General features: G+C 43.2%; 1 protein-coding gene across 2 annotated transcripts in view; it reads right to left on the bottom strand.

Moving 5' to 3' along the window:
• The window catches only part of PELI2 (pellino E3 ubiquitin protein ligase family member 2), a 178,414-nt gene extending 168,301 nt beyond the window's left edge, over nt 1–10,113 (bottom strand). Inside the window, exon 1 of one of the 2 annotated variants that reach the window (XM_522860.8) lies at nt 9,739–10,113. In XM_522860.8, coding sequence (XP_522860.3) covers nt 9,739–9,815 — 77 coding nt within the window. In that variant the 5' untranslated portion in view covers nt 9,816–10,113. The remainder of the gene's footprint in view (nt 1–9,738) is intronic. The other variant, XM_009427848.5, reaches the window with a different exon arrangement.
• Nucleotides 10,114–15,552: the final 5,439 nt, after the last annotated feature.

Genomic DNA, 15,552 nt, shown 5'->3' with positions numbered 1-15,552 from the left:
AGCCACAAGGACCTACCTTCTAATCAGATTCCCACTAACTAGGGGAGTGAGCTTGGACAAGTCACTAAGCTGGAGCCTCATTGCCCAGATAATAAATTTGAACTCCTGGAAAGGATAATGTAAACCACCTAACGGAACCTGGCATATAGTATGCCCAGAGCTCTCGCCCACCATCCCGCTACACCCTAATTAATGATTTGTTGCCAAGTCATCTGTCTTGCCCTTAGACTGTGTACCCCTGGGGGGCATTTCCTTATGTAGGCTCCACCACCCCTAGTCCTCTGAAGTGAAATCAGCCTCGTAAAACAGCAACAACAGCATCACCTAACACAAACTGAATGATCAGTGTTTAGTGTGTATGTTTAGATAGTGCTTAATTCCTAGTATGTACAGGCAATCCCATTTTTTTTTTCTTCATCTTAAAGTTCAGAGGTCCATGTGCAGGATCAATGAATCCCGTTTTAATATACCCACGCAGAACACACATGCAATAAAATATATACATACACACATGCATCTCAAAATTCTTAGTGTAATTTTAAGCTTTAAAAACAACAAAATTATAAAAGCAGCAGACTTAACATCATCTGGAAGTTCAATTATTTAAATTTCTTTTACACTCAGTTGACCAATTTTGAATGCAAAAGTTTTGATTTCACATCTTTTAGTCCCTCTCATTAGAAATGAAAAATGCGAAAATTCCCCAAACAGAATTTGGGGAAATTTCAGAAGTTACGTTCACTTTAGCTACTAGAGGAATGTTTTCATTTTCTTTCTATGGCGAAGTGTTCAATCTGGAGGCAGTAACCGGTGGATGCTAGGCCTGTAGCTCTCCCGACCCTGAGTGCTGTGCAGGTGGCTGGCAGCAGTGGCTGCTATCAAATTTTGTCTCTCTTTTGTAAACTGCACCACACAAGAGCCATCTTCTGCCTTGGCTTGCTTCTCACCAACACAGAACTGTTCTCCATGGTGTGGAGGAGACATAAAGTATTTCAGGAACTGTACTACCTTCTTACTGCCCACAGTCACAGACAGGTACAACCAATATAAATGAGCTCTTCATCCTGTCCTTTAACCACCCGAATGCAGTGTTAAAACATTCTTCTGGTCCTTCCGCCATCCTGTACCTGCAGGATGCTTGTATAGATTACCCCACCTACTCGAATCTCTGTTAGTTCTGTTATTTCATGTCAGGTGACCTTTAAAAGCTTGAAAATCTGTGTCATGCATTAGCTCTCCTGGGTGAAAGCTGCTTATGTTCCAGTCTGCCAGAAGCATGGTTCTCAGTAAGCTAGGCTATTCTTCAACTGCCATGCTCTCAACAAATTTCAGATAATATTGGAGATTAACAAATGCAAAAAGACTTGCAGATGACTTATAAAGCCACTCCAAAAATGCTTTTGTTAGCTAAGATTTTCAAACCGTACAGTACTTAATGTTTGGAATAACTCATCAAAAAGGCTGAAATTGTGCTCACTAGAATGATCAACAACCCGAGGAGACAAAAAACAACTCAATAAAAACTTAATGAATTTATTTCCTATCAGTCTTGTCAGGTTGCATTTTGAATTCTATCCACAGCATGTGATGAAAGTACCCAAACCATAATGTAATCTTATGTACTACATCAAGGATCTGGTCAGCATAATTTTCTGGGATCTGGTGTGAAAGCACACTCCTTTGTGTCTACAATCCTTCCGCAGGAAGGGCCTTTCCCCAACGCAATCAATCAATCAATCAATCAATCATCAGTCCAGAAAAGCCTAATTGCTCACCCATCACCAGTTCTGATTATAATTAGTGTTCTATAATCATGGAGCAGGAAGCACAAGATGGGAAAGGAGGGGGGCCACCGAGGTCCTCCGAGTCACTTGGTAATCACGATCAGCCGTTTTATACCAATAGCCTAGAAGCCAAACACACAACTGCTCGCTCTGGTTAAATTCTGTTAAACCAGTACTAATAAGAATGGAAGTACAAAGCTTGAAATAATGATTTCTTATCCTAAAAACAGATTCTGCATGAGCAGAAAAGCAGGGATAAGCAGAGTGAAGTGTTTGAGAGTGAGAAGCATTATGCGGATGGCTAGAAAGAAAACCTCAATCGAGAATGACTCGCAATAGCCTTAAACCTGCTGCTGAAAATGCCCCCTGATGCATATTTATTAGGTCTGTCATCCAAGAGGCTTGTATGCCACAGTATTTCCAGCCATCATTAATAGGCATTAATGACCACAGCCTTTCAACGCCACTGTGGCGCACTGCAATGCAGCTCCGAGCAGCTGGTGGAATCAGAACAGATGGCCTGCTTCCCTTCAAGGCAGGACTTTCTGCAGGTGACAACATGACTGCTAGGTGACTGACAAAAAGAAAAACAAACAAAAGTTGAAACTGGAATATCTGATGTCAGTAAAGCACATGTTTAGTTTCTCAGGGAAACTTTGACTTGGGCCCTAAAGGTTGGTAGGATTGTTTACAAAACTGCAGTTGTGCTACAGAAGCAGAGTGTTCCTTCCAAGTCCAGAAACATTCACTAAGCCCTGGCCACATCTCCATGTGGGGTGGCAAACTAGGGTGTGCCACAGAAATCCATTTCTCCAAGAGGCTCAGTGAGTACCTAACATGCACCAGAAAGGGAAGCCCAGCATTCCAAGGGGGGTGGAAGTCAAGGTTCCCACCCTCAAGGGGCAATACGCTCTGGTGGAATGCAATGGCCACTCTGGGCACATGGCAAGCAGCACAGAGGGCAGAACCACGTTTTTGTCCAGGGATGCTTAACTATCTGCCCTTATATTTGTTTACACTTCTATTTTTCCCTTCAGTAAATTGCTTATATACGTTGCCTCTTAACGGGATACTTGGAATCTTCTGATTGTAAGAGCAGAACCCACTCAAGGTGGCTTAAACAGAAAAAAAAAGTAAGTAAAAACCGAAAGAAGTGGGGACTCTCAAAGGACACAGGATTATTTTCTCAGAAAAGCTTTTCCTGATTATTTTGTCCGAAAGGATCCCCCACTACCTTATCCTTAGCATTTCACCCTGCCAGTTCATCCACCCCTGCCCACCCAATAACTCTCTTCCTCCTTATCCTGCTTTAGTTTCCTCCCAGCAGTCTCTGAAGTTCCATTTTTTATCTACTCCTTTGCTTGCTCACCTCTCTCAATAAAAGGTAAGCTCCAAGCAGGCAGGAAGGGCAGCTGTCTGTCTTGTTTGCTGGTGTAGCCCAGGGCTGGGAGCAGTGCTGGTCCTCAGTCAGTATCTTGAGTCACTGAATGAATGGTCAATCACACGAAACTAGGTCTCAGGAGGTACCCGAACCAGGAACTAGAAGCAAGACAGCTGCCCTCTAGCTCACACTCCATTCTCTCTCTGTCTTGTTGGGCTGCAGCCTCAGTTTCTCCTTCCAACTCCACTGTGCCTTCCAACTCCACTCTGCAAAGAGCAGAGGGCTTTCTTCACTCCCATCTCATACTAGCAAAACCCTGAGACAGTCTCCTGTGCCCTTAGGGTAAAGTCCAAATCCCTTCCAATACCTTATAATCCCTTCATGATCTCCCCCCATCATCATCCCTCACAGTGTTTCATTCAATCATTCTTTCCTAGCCATAAAGAGTGTTTCTCTGTTCCTCAAAGTAGCTGCACGTGTTCATCTCTAGGTTGCAGAATACTCCAAACCTTCTTCGGAAAGCACTCTTTCCCTCTTATCTCCATCCTGGTCATCCCCATCTCATCCTGGCACATGGCTAGGGGACCCTGCTAACACATCCACCATCCCAGCCTTCAGGTCTCCCAGCTAGGCTGTCAGTGCTGCAGCACCAGGGCCCATGACTGTCTTGTTCATCTGTGCAGCCCTTAGTGCAATCCACAGCATCTGACAAGTGGCAGATGCTCAAATATTTGGGGAATAAATAAATGAACCATGTATCAGTAACGGTTATTCACAAAGAGGCTGGGACAAAAATAAGAGAGCAGTTCACCAGGAAAAGGGATGTGTCTGCCTTGTCCTAGCTGTATTCCTCATGCCTGGAAGAGTAGACAGCCAATAAATATTTGCTGAATGCATACATTCCTGGCTTGCCTGATGTAACTCCACCCCTTTCTCTCCCACTTGAGAAAACACATCAGAATGCAAAAGGGTGAAAAATGACATTATTAACATGACATATCTGAATCATTTGAAAGATCCACACTTTATTACTTGTCATAAATTACTGGCCACATACCCTCAAGACTGATCATCACATATGAGGTAGTTGAGACAGTGGTTGAGAACAGCTGATTTAGACAAAGCTAAGAAATATGAAGCACTTTCTGCTCTTATTATTTTATTTTCCAGAAGATGAAGGTGACAATAAGCTCAGTAAGAACTAATAACTGAATTATTCTAACCTTTACTTTTCTTTTTATAAAATAGATTTCTGCACACCCCAGGAGAAACGTCTAATTAAATCAAAAGACATTATAAATTCCTTTTCACAGTTATTTTTCTCCCATACCAATGAGGTCTACCAAGTTGCTGTTGTCTCCATTCAAAAGCCAACCTACAACCCCACATACATACTTTCAGGAAGGCCACACTGCAAGCCCTGCACAGCAGATATAAAACCAGTGCTCCAATGTGACAATATTGGTCTTCCTCAAATATAGCAACGGCTATTTTGTTTTGTTTTGGTCCTTTGTGCATAAGTATTTTATCTTTTTGATAAAATGTTTGGTAAAATTACTGAACCTGAATCAAGCCTGTTTTACTTTCATTTATACACAGCATCCCCAAATATTGATCACAGGATGAAACACAACCAGAAATGAAAAGACCTAATGAAGCTTTCAGTCTTGGTGTGTTAAAGAGAGAAACAAATAAATCTGAGAAAGCCAGACCAGAAACCACACAGCAACACAGACAGCCACATATTCCAAACAAGGCTAAAGTTAGTAAAGGAAAATATAGCAACTCAAAGCCAGTAACACCATAACCCTTAATAGCCTACAGAATTAGACACTCCATCCACACAAACAGATCTGAGCTCTTCAGATCACCCCACATGCTGAGAGACAGTAAAGATTTTGTTTTACAAATTTTTTTAAAGTTCAAAGACCTTTTAGTCTATAAAAGAAACTAATGTTTGATGTCTTTGGGCCCAAATTAGAGTGGAGGATGAGAAAAGGAAAAGTGTTAGGGTATATTTGAAGGTTTCTTATTGCCACCAAAGGGTGGAGTAGTCAAGGCAAAGAAAGTGCTGAGGTTACAGCAACAACAAAAAGCATACAGAAAGTGGGACCTGCTTTTAAAAAAAAAAAAAAAGACCATAAACTCTACAAGCTACTATACCCCTCTTTGTCTTACCTAACAAAACACTGAATCATCCAAAGGAAATGAGGCAGGTATCTACCGCCTTTTGTAGAGCTTATCAATTTCTACTAAAATACTTCATTTTTCAGTCATATTTAGTCATATTTATAAATTTTCATTTGTAGAGGTTCTTACCCTCTTTTTGTGCCAAGAATCCCTTTGGCAGTTTGATGACATGTACTGAGCCCTTCTCAGACTAATGTTTTTAAACATATAAAATAAAATACAAAGGATTACAATTGGGATCACTTATACTTAAATATCAAAAGTCTTAAATTGCTATACATATGTGCACTTTTGTAATAATGCATTAAATAACAAAATCTAGCAGCAAGTCTTTTTGTTGCCTACACTCATAAGTGAACGAAAATGCTAAACTGCAGTTTGAATATCATGAAAATCAAGACATGTTTTTCCCCCATCTAAGTTCAAGAACGTCCCGAACTCCATCTGTGGACCCTAGGTTAAGAACCCTTGGTTGAGAGAGCCAATAAAAATACATTTTGTGAAGCATCAAAAGAAAAAAAAAAAAGTCTTGCAAAATGCATTATCCATTCAACTGTGAGGTGAGAGGAACTAAGAGAGTAAGCAATATTTTTCCAAAAACCACCATGGCCCATTAGTCAGCAAGAGAGCCACATGCTTCAAATTGAATCCAGAAAGGATGCTTTGAGGAACTGACAGCGCTGCTGGAATCTGTCTTAAAGTGAGGAAAGGGTAGAGTAGGGGAGTACAGCCACCCAGCTCAGCCCAGATCAACTATGAACTTGAACCTCTCTCGTTCTGGGAGCCTGTGTCCTCAAGAATAAAATATAAGGGCTGAACATATACCATGACCATTAGGCCCCCTTCCAGTCCTAATTTTTTTTTATTATACTTTAAGGCTGGAATACATGTGCAGAATGTGCAGGTTTGTTACATAGGTATATACGTGCCATAGTGGTTTGCTGCACCCATCAACCCATCATCTACATTAGGAATTTCCCCTAATGCTATCCAGTCCTAAATTTTTATCATGAGATCATCTCCTCTTTATGCTGGTTATTTCAGTCTATTTAGCTAAATTTCAAAACATCACTGTCTTTCTTAAACTTGGAACATAAAGTTTTACACAATTTAAATGCTCTCATGGGTAACCTAACACCAATGAGTCAAATAGATGTATATCATTACAACTTTTTTTAAAATTCTGTTTTTACGCACATCTTCATAAAAAACAACCACAGCATTGGTCTTTTCTGCTATTAAAACAACTGTCAGGGAACTTAGAATATGTAACTGTTTCTACATTTGCGCCAATGAACAGAATTACTAAGCACAGACCAGGAAGGGCTCTTGAAGCCTACCTAATCCAATCATATTTTGCAAATTGATAAAGAAACAGAGAGGAGGAGGAGGAACTAAGCCAAAGTCACAGAGCCAGTCAGCAAGAGAGCAGGGCTTATTCAGGTCACCCACCTGTAAATGCATGTTCTTCTCACTATACCAAACTGTCTCTCAAATCCTGAGCCACTTCCCTAACCTTAAAACGTAAGTTTAAAATTATAGCAAAAAGACCTGCTGGTTAGACCAGTCATTTTTCTCTACCTTCAGTTAAGTAGTGGACACAACGAAGAGTTGTGGCTATGATACATTAACTGGCTGGAATCATGAAATAATTAAATTCCACTAATCTGCCCAGAAAGTGATGAGCTCACTAAAATCCTAGCTATGTGGAATCTCTTAATAATACTGTGTAACACACAAAAAGATATAGAAGTATTTATATATGGATATAGACATCTATCAGCTCTTCATTCTGCTCTCCAGGATTTCCTAGTAATGTTTCACTATGACATTCGAAAGTGAGCAAAAAGGACAGTCACGTAACCATTAAAAAAAAAAAAGCACTGAATTTGACAAGCAAAGCTTCTATCAATACCAAATATTAGGCATTTTTAGATCTCAGGAATCATCTCATTATTCAGAAAATCTACTTGAAATTTTCTGTTTTCCAATATTTATACCCCAGAGGACATAAAGATAATATCATAAAGATGATATTAATTCTACGTGGATGTTATTGTTGTTTTAAGATGAAGTACACTGTCTCAAATCCTAAGGGTGGAATATGAATAAGGTTCTCTCTAAAAATCTTCCTACCTAGTCACTCTTTCACCTGAACTCTTCAATGTGTTCAACATTGTAAACAGTCAGAAACCTACTCTCGAAAAAAAACCACAATTCAAGTATTCAAAAAACCAGACTAGCATCCTCTACTCACATTTCACCTCCTCAGAGAGAACTTCCCTCACCTTCCAGCCGAAGAAACCAATACCCACCTAAGCAGTCACTCTCCAAGTTTATCAACTCCTCTTCAGAACTTGGCTGCACCTGAAATTGTCACTTATTACTCCTCTGTTTGCATGTCTCTTTCTGTTTATGCCTGTCACTCCACTCTAAAAGGAAAGTTCCCTGTTCTCACTGCATCAGCAATGCCTAAACAGCACAGGCACAGAGTAGGTACACAAACGACGGCTGAGTGTCTCGCCCCCTAAGTGCCAACTATGTCATACTTTGGTCTCCTGGAAAAGCATTAGCAAAGGGCAGACCATATGCAACTGCAACGTTATATCCACAGGCTCCTGTGGAGTGAGACTATGATACTAGGACAATCCAGGGTTTCAATCCTTTCCGTGGCTTCGGAATGCCCTGCACTTCCAGCTACAAACACAAAACCTCTCCAGGCCCACTCGCTGCTTTTCTGAAACATCTCAACAATGATTTCCTCAAAAGGAAATAATGAAATAAAGTCCTGGCATACGTTAATCTTCCGCGTCAAGTTCACAGTGTTAAACACACTTTGAAGCCAGCCACACAAACAAAACCAAACTCCACAAAATTAGGTTGGGCTGAAGTTACATAAGACAGACTAAACTGCGGCTTTTCTCCTGTCATTCCTCCCGCCTTCCTGTGAACCCTGATATTTGTCTTTGAAGTGCAATTAAGATGTAGGTGAGAAAAACACTTATCTGCAAACAGCTTCAAAATAGGTAATGAGATTTCCAATACCACCCCCACTTAATGCACTAGCAACAAAGTCAGGAAGACTGGGAAGCTTTGAGTTGTGCGGTGTCTGGAAGCTTCCCTCAAAAACTCCTCTCTTTAAAATTATTTTTAAGTCAGCACTTACTTCAAGGCACTCGCTTATCAAAACACGTTTTGCAAAGTTCCCTGAGTCTTCCCACAGCCATGACTCCTCATATGTGTGCTAAGCCTACCTATCAGCGCCGAGGATGTTCTGAATACAGGTCTTTCAACGCAGAAGGACAAAAGCGCGGGTTCCCAGGAGCGACACATCCAAAGGAAAAAATAATCCTTTCTTCAACACTAAACCCAAGTTGTTCCTTCCCCCCAGTTTCCTGCACTTCCCCCTTCCCCCTCCCCTTTCACTGCCCACTATATCCAGTTTTAAGCCCGCAAAGCCTCTCTCCTGGCTTATTAAGGGTAAACAATAGAAATGTCACAAGGAAACTCAGGAAGTAGATGAAGTCTCTAATTGCTGCCGTTTAACGATTGTACATAATTACTATCTTCAAGATGCGGCTTTCACCAGCAGAGAGGGAGCCGAGGCGGGCGAGGCTGGCGAGCTCCCCGCAGCCGGGAGGGCATCAGCGAGGCCGGGACCGGGGGGATACGGCCCGCGCCCCGGTGCCAGGCCCCGAGCAGCCGCATCCTGCCCCTCCCCTCCAGAGCACTCCAAGCGGGGAGAAGCGGAGGGCCGGCCGGCCCGGGTCACACACAGTTCACTGCTCTCGGGCTGCGGCGGCCCGCGGCGGTCATCGGAACAATTTGCAAAGCGCAGCCGGGGATCCCACAGCCCGCGGCGGCCCGAGCTCACGGCGCCGGGCTCGGAGTTCGGGGGCGCGGGTACCACGGTCCGCGCGGGAGGTGGGAAGACGGGGCTCCGCGCCGGCCGGCCTCTCAGCTTCGGGAAGCGCCCCCGCGAAGCGCCCGCGACGGCGGCGCCTCACATGGAGTCCCTGCCCGCCCTCCCCGGCCCGGACGCGGCGCGCGGGAAGTGGAGCCCCTGCCCCCGCCCCCACGATACGGCCGCGGACCCGGTGCCCGGCGCTGCCCCCGCTGGGTCGCCCGAGTTCTGGCCGCCACTTCCTCCGCCGCGTCCTCCGCGCGGACAGCGCAGCCCGGCGCCCGCCGCAGCACCCCGAGCGCGCGCCGATGGGGGGCATCCCGCCCCCGCGCCGCCGTCCGGGCCCTGAGAGCCTCTCCTGCCGCCCCGAGCGCCCCGGCGGTCCCCAAAGAGCGCCGAGCCACCCCGCCAGCCCCGCTCCAGGATGCGGGCGCTCCCCGCCCGCGCCGCTGCCCGGGACCAGGGACCCCAGGACTCACCCGAGCACCACCAGCTCCCCGTATTTCACTGGCTCCTTATTGGGGGCGCAGTGTTCCTCCTGGCCAGGGGAAAACATGGAGCCCCGCTCGGCCGCCGACGCCGCCGCCTCCGCCGCGATCCCCGCCGAGTCCGCGCCGCCGCTACAATCCCATCCCGAGAACGGGGTGAGCGCGCCGGGGAAGGGCACGGCGGCGAAGGGGGCGCGGGGCGGCCAGTCCCGCTGCTGCTCCGTCGTGGCTGCGCGGCTGCTCCGCCTGACTCCCCGGAGCTCCGCGCGCCGCGGCCGCCGCGAGTCAGAGCCGGCAACAAATGGGACCCAGCAGCAGGGGGACCTGCCTGTGCTGAGCGCCGCCGCCGAAGCCCCGCGGGAGGGAGGGAAGGAGGAGGGAGCGGGCGCACGAGAGGCGGGGGCCGCGCGGGGGAGGCGGGGGCCAGCGCGCGGGCAGGTGGGAGCCGCCCCGCCCCATGCAGAGCCAGGCGCCCGCCCCCGGCCCGCGGGGCGCCCCCTCCCCCGGCGCGTGGGGCCGCCCGCGCCCACTCCCCGCCCCCCTCGGCCCGGCGGAGGCTCGGCCCCTGTGTTATGTAAACATAGAGTAAAAGGGAAAGGAAGTTCTTAAAGGAGCAGCTCTATTTTTTTTCCTCACTTCCTTCCCCAAACTTAGAGCGCGGGGTCCTCAGCCCTCGCCGCCTGGTTCTTCAGCCGCGAAGGCCCGCGGGAGATCCTGGAAACGAGCGGCCGCGGTTCCCAAGCCCACGTTTTCCTGGCTGGAGTTCGATGGGATTAACTTCCTCTCCGAGTAGAATAGCGCTCTCTCGATGTCACTGTGTCCCGGCTTACATCTAGAGGTGTCGCACACACCCACTTGGGTGCCTCCCCTTCCAAAACCAAGCAGAAAGGCGTCTAGAAAATTAGAAGGTTTTGCCAGTTGGTGCTGGCGTAGAGGACGTTTCGAAGGCGCTTGGAGCACCCCACCGTTGCACTGGATGTAGCTACCCCGGCTTGTGGTCAATAGAGCTCCACCTGGCTTTTGGGGGGTGGCGGGGGGATGGGGGAAGAGTTGTTTTTTAATCCATACTTTATCCACTTTTCCTGTGCCTTCTTTCCATCCCCTAATACATATAAGGGGAAATTACCTGGGTGGACTTTTTAGTGAACGTAAATGTTCCTTTATGACCATGATTTAATCAATGCACTGTTTGCTTTCTATTCTTTTTAAACTAGTTATTGCTATGGCTTTAAAATATCGTAGACTGTGATAGTTTTACTGACTGCTGTTTTTCATCATACAGGATTTTATTGTTCTAACATTTATTAAGCACTCATAATGTGCTAGAAACTCTACATATTATTGCGAGTCATTGCCTCTCAACACTGTTAAATATTTAAAGAAATAAATACTGCAGAAGCTACCCTGTGTATAGTGACTGGTTGGCTATGACCCGAAGCAAAGGGCTAGAAAAAATAATAATTGCATCTGTAACCTTCCATTCCGCTGTGCTGCACCCCTTGTGTAACATTCTCTGACAGGTTATTACGGTAGTGACATGATGTTTCTGATAATTTTACTTCAGTTAGGAACTGATTTTTTTAATTGAGGTTTTAGAAATAAATTATTCCAAAGTAACTAAAGCCACACCACTGGTAAGCCAAAAATAAACTTTATTAAACAGTTAACTTATTTCAGCTAACTATAGAAATTCTGTATTTCAAATGAATATTAGTTATTCTGCATATATTACGTATTCTCTATATTTTTTATATGTAATAAAAAATCTGTTACAGTTTTAACCAGCACTCCTTCACTAAAGGGATAAATCATGTCTCCTCCCCAGTGTTGATGTAAATTTCTTTCAAATTTCTGCTGGATTAATGTTGTCTTCATGTACTCTGTGCATCTACTTACCACATAGATTGTATGACTATCAAAGATCTGTCAGAATCATTCTGCAGTTGCGCCGTCACGATTACGATGATGCCTGCCTCTGTCACCCTAGCTTCTCTAGGCCTCCTCTGTTGCTGCTCCTGCTCTCTAGGCTACCATTACCTCCTTCCTTCTCTCTTGGCCTGCTGTGCCTGTGTGCGTTGCATTGCATTATACTGTTCTGGCTGCATTTCCTCCTTGCTGTGCTTCGCATCTGCTCTTAGGAAGATAGAAAGAAATATGTATTAACCTCCTACTAAGTTCCCAGCACTAGGCTGAGAGTTTCCCATAGGATATCCCAATCTTCCAAGGCCCCCCCGTCTAGCTATCTGCCTGTGGCACCCCTGACTTCCAGAGGGACATGTCTCTCTACTCTCCCAACATGTCTTTGAGAATGTTTATAGTACTTAATCAGGTCTGTCTTTATCAGACTGACTTACAGGAAGTGTTGTTGTGAATGAGTTTTTGTGTCAATGGAGGCTTTTTATCCTAGGCAGCTCAAGGCTAGATCAGCTCTGTGAATCACTCTGAGCCCTGAAAGCTTCTGACTGGTAAGAGCAATTCTATTGATCACAGTCAAGAATACATACAGGGACCAGGCATGGAAATCCAAACGAGCAAATGGGCTGAGTGAGGACTGTGGCACATTGGTAGGGTCTGTGCCGTCTACAGGGCTTATCTGTCACTCATCTCTAGCTGATTGTTGCCATGTGACAATGACAGTTCACTCTTGCTAGATTTAATTTTTCTAAAAGCCTCAAATCCTGATTACACCAAACCTCTCAATTTTTAACTGTTGGCAACTCATTCACACTTTCAATTTTCTTGAAACACAGCATGAGCCCATCAAAACTATGTCTGTTTTTCTAGACTCTATGTACCCAAGGTCCCCACAGTTGCTTTCTCTGATTTCAAGGAAACAGACATGAGTAAAGGTAAAAACACTTCTCAAATGGTATCAAATGGTAGGGCTGGGGGGATGGCAGAGTGGTGAGGGGTGTTAACTTGATTTTCTCAGAGCGTTGATGGCTTGTGTTCCTAAAGAAGCCAGCGTGTGACTTTCTCTGTGCATCTCTTATCAGAGTTATTTGCTCACAACTTAAACCAATTAGGACATGACCCCATCATCCCCAGTTAATATTAAGAATCTGATTGTAGCATGGATTTATCCCCTCTTGAATGTAATTGTTTTAGTGAGTTGCTCCAGGCTGGTGGGACAATCTGGCTGTGCCATCTGCCAACCCACTAAGAGCCAGGGTGGGCTTGGCTGACTTGATTGCCAGGGCAGACCCTTCCCTGCTCTCTCTGCTTGCCATTCCATTTATGTCCCTCACCCCAGACCACTCTCTTGAAGAGGATGACCCACCCACATCATCCCAGAGGGAGTCTGTGCTATTTCTTGGGCTACCAGAGGCCATATGCTTACTATACAAATAAATAATGTAAGGCTTTATCTTGACTTTTCCCCAATTATGTCTTCCTGTTTTGTTAAAATCAAAAGATTTAGTGAAAAAGTGTATGTTTGTTTTAAACATACCTAAAGTCAGTCAAATACCTTTCAGTATTTCTAGAATGAAGCATCTAATTTTTGGTCATTCTACATTCTACCTTACATGTTTATGTTTGGAAAGACTAAAGAGCAAGTAGACACTTTCAAAAATATGTTTGGACAAACCGAGCAAGATACAGTATATTTTTTCATGCAACTTTAGATTACATTTCATTTTTAAGCTGTTATCTTTTTGTAGTTTTCTGATTGAGAATAATATAAGCTCTTTGTCAAAAGTTTTAGAAATACGAAAAAAAGGATTTAAAAAATTGTCTTAAATCATCTCTAATCTCATTACCCAGAAAAAAACCCTATTTATCATTTTTCTGTATTTCCTTCATTTTTTATTTTTAATTTTTTGACATATGTATAATCACCCTCTCTAAAGTGTGTCCTGCCTTTTTAATTTAATATTATATTGTCAGAAGTTTTCTCTTGTAACTAAAACTTCAAAAATATTTTTGTTGTTTCATTATCAACATTTATTAACCATTCCCCTCCTATGGAATATATAGGTGGTTTCTAATTTTTGCTCTTATAAATAATAAACATGTTTATATTTGTTATTACTTCATGAAGACATATTTCTATAGGTAAAATTATTATATTAAAGGGTACAAATATTTTTAAGACCCTTTCATGCATATTTCCAAACCATTTTTCAGAAGGTTGTGACTGCCAGTTTATACTGTAACTAGCAGTATGTGAGAGGCTGCCTCAGGAAACTCCCACCAGCATTTTAAAATCCTTACTAATTTAATGGGTGATAATTTTTTATTTGCATTTTCATGATTTGCTATTGTAAGATACATTGACTTTTTCCTATTGTGGGAAAAAAACCCACATAACATGAGACCTACCCCCTTAACAGATTATTAAGTGCACAGTACAGCTTGTTAATTATAAGAACATTGTTCTACAGCACATCTCTAGAACCTTTTCATCTTACGTGACTGAATCTTTATACCCATTGAACAGCAGCTCACCATTTCTCCTTCCCCTTGCCCCTGGCAACCACCATACTACTTTCTGCTTTGATGAGTTTGATTTTTTGAGATACTTCGTATAAGTAAATCATGTAGTCCTTTGTCCTTCCATGACTAGTTTATGTTACATAGCATAATGGCCTCCAGATTTACCCATATGATAGCATATGACAGGATTTCCTTCTTTTAATGGCTGAATAATATTTCATTGTAAGTATATACATTTTCCTTATCCATTAATCTGTTAATAGACATTTAGATTGGCTCCTGTAAATAATGCTGCAATGAACATGAGAGTACAAACATCTCTTTGAGTTCCCGATTTTAATAGTTTTGGATAAATACATTGAATTAGAATTGCTGGATGATATGTTAGCTCTATTTTTAATTTTTTTAGGAACCCCTATACTGTTATCCATAGCAGCTACACCATTTTACATTCCCATCTACAATACACAAAGATTCAAATTTCTCCACATGCTTGCCAACGCTTGTTATTTTCTGCTTTGTTTTGTTATAGTGGCCATCCTAATAGATATGAGATGATATTTCATTGTGATTTTGATTTGCATTTCCTGATGATTAGTGACACTGGGTATCTTTTGCTATATCTGTTGGCAATTTCTATATCTTCTTTAATGAAGTGTCTATTTAAGTTCTTTGCCCATGTTTTCATTGGGTCATTTGTGTTTTTGTTTGTTTTGCTATTGAGTTGTAGGAGTTTCTTATGTATTTTGGGTAGTAACCTCTTATCAGATATATGTCTTGCAAATATTTTCTCCCATTCCATACCTATGTTTGGTATGCTTTTTCCCTCTCTTGCTGGTTTCCTTTGTTGTACAGAAGCTTTTTAGTTTTATGCAGTCCCACTTGGCTATTTTTGCTTTTATTGACTGTGCTTTTGGTGTCATATCAAGGAATCATTGCCAAGACCAGTGCATGAAGACTTTCCCCTATGTTTTCTTCTCAGAGATTTATATTTTAGGTTTTATGTTCAAGTCTTTAATCTATTGAGTTTATTTCTGTGTATGATATAAAATAGGGGTCCAATTTTATTCTTTTTTATGTGGATCTTCAGTTTTCCCAATACCATTTGTTGAAGAGACTATCCTTTCCCCATTTTGTAATTTTGGCACTCTTGTGGAAGATCAGTTGACCATATATGAATGGGTTTATTTCTGGGCTCTCTGTTTTGTTCCGTTGATCTACATGTCTGTCTTTATGCCAGTACCATATTGTTTTGGTTACTGTAGCTTTGAATATGTTTTGAAATCAGGAAGTGTGAGGCCTCCAGGTTTCTTTTTCTTTCTCAAGATTGTTTTAACTTCTTCTTTGTGGTTCTATATCAATTTTGGA

Source organism: Pan troglodytes, chromosome 15 (assembly GCF_028858775.2).
Source record: "Pan troglodytes isolate AG18354 chromosome 15, NHGRI_mPanTro3-v2.0_pri, whole genome shotgun sequence".
Classification (NCBI taxonomy): domain Eukaryota; kingdom Metazoa; phylum Chordata; class Mammalia; order Primates; family Hominidae; genus Pan; species Pan troglodytes.
This window is presented reverse-complemented; position numbering and strand designations above follow the sequence as displayed.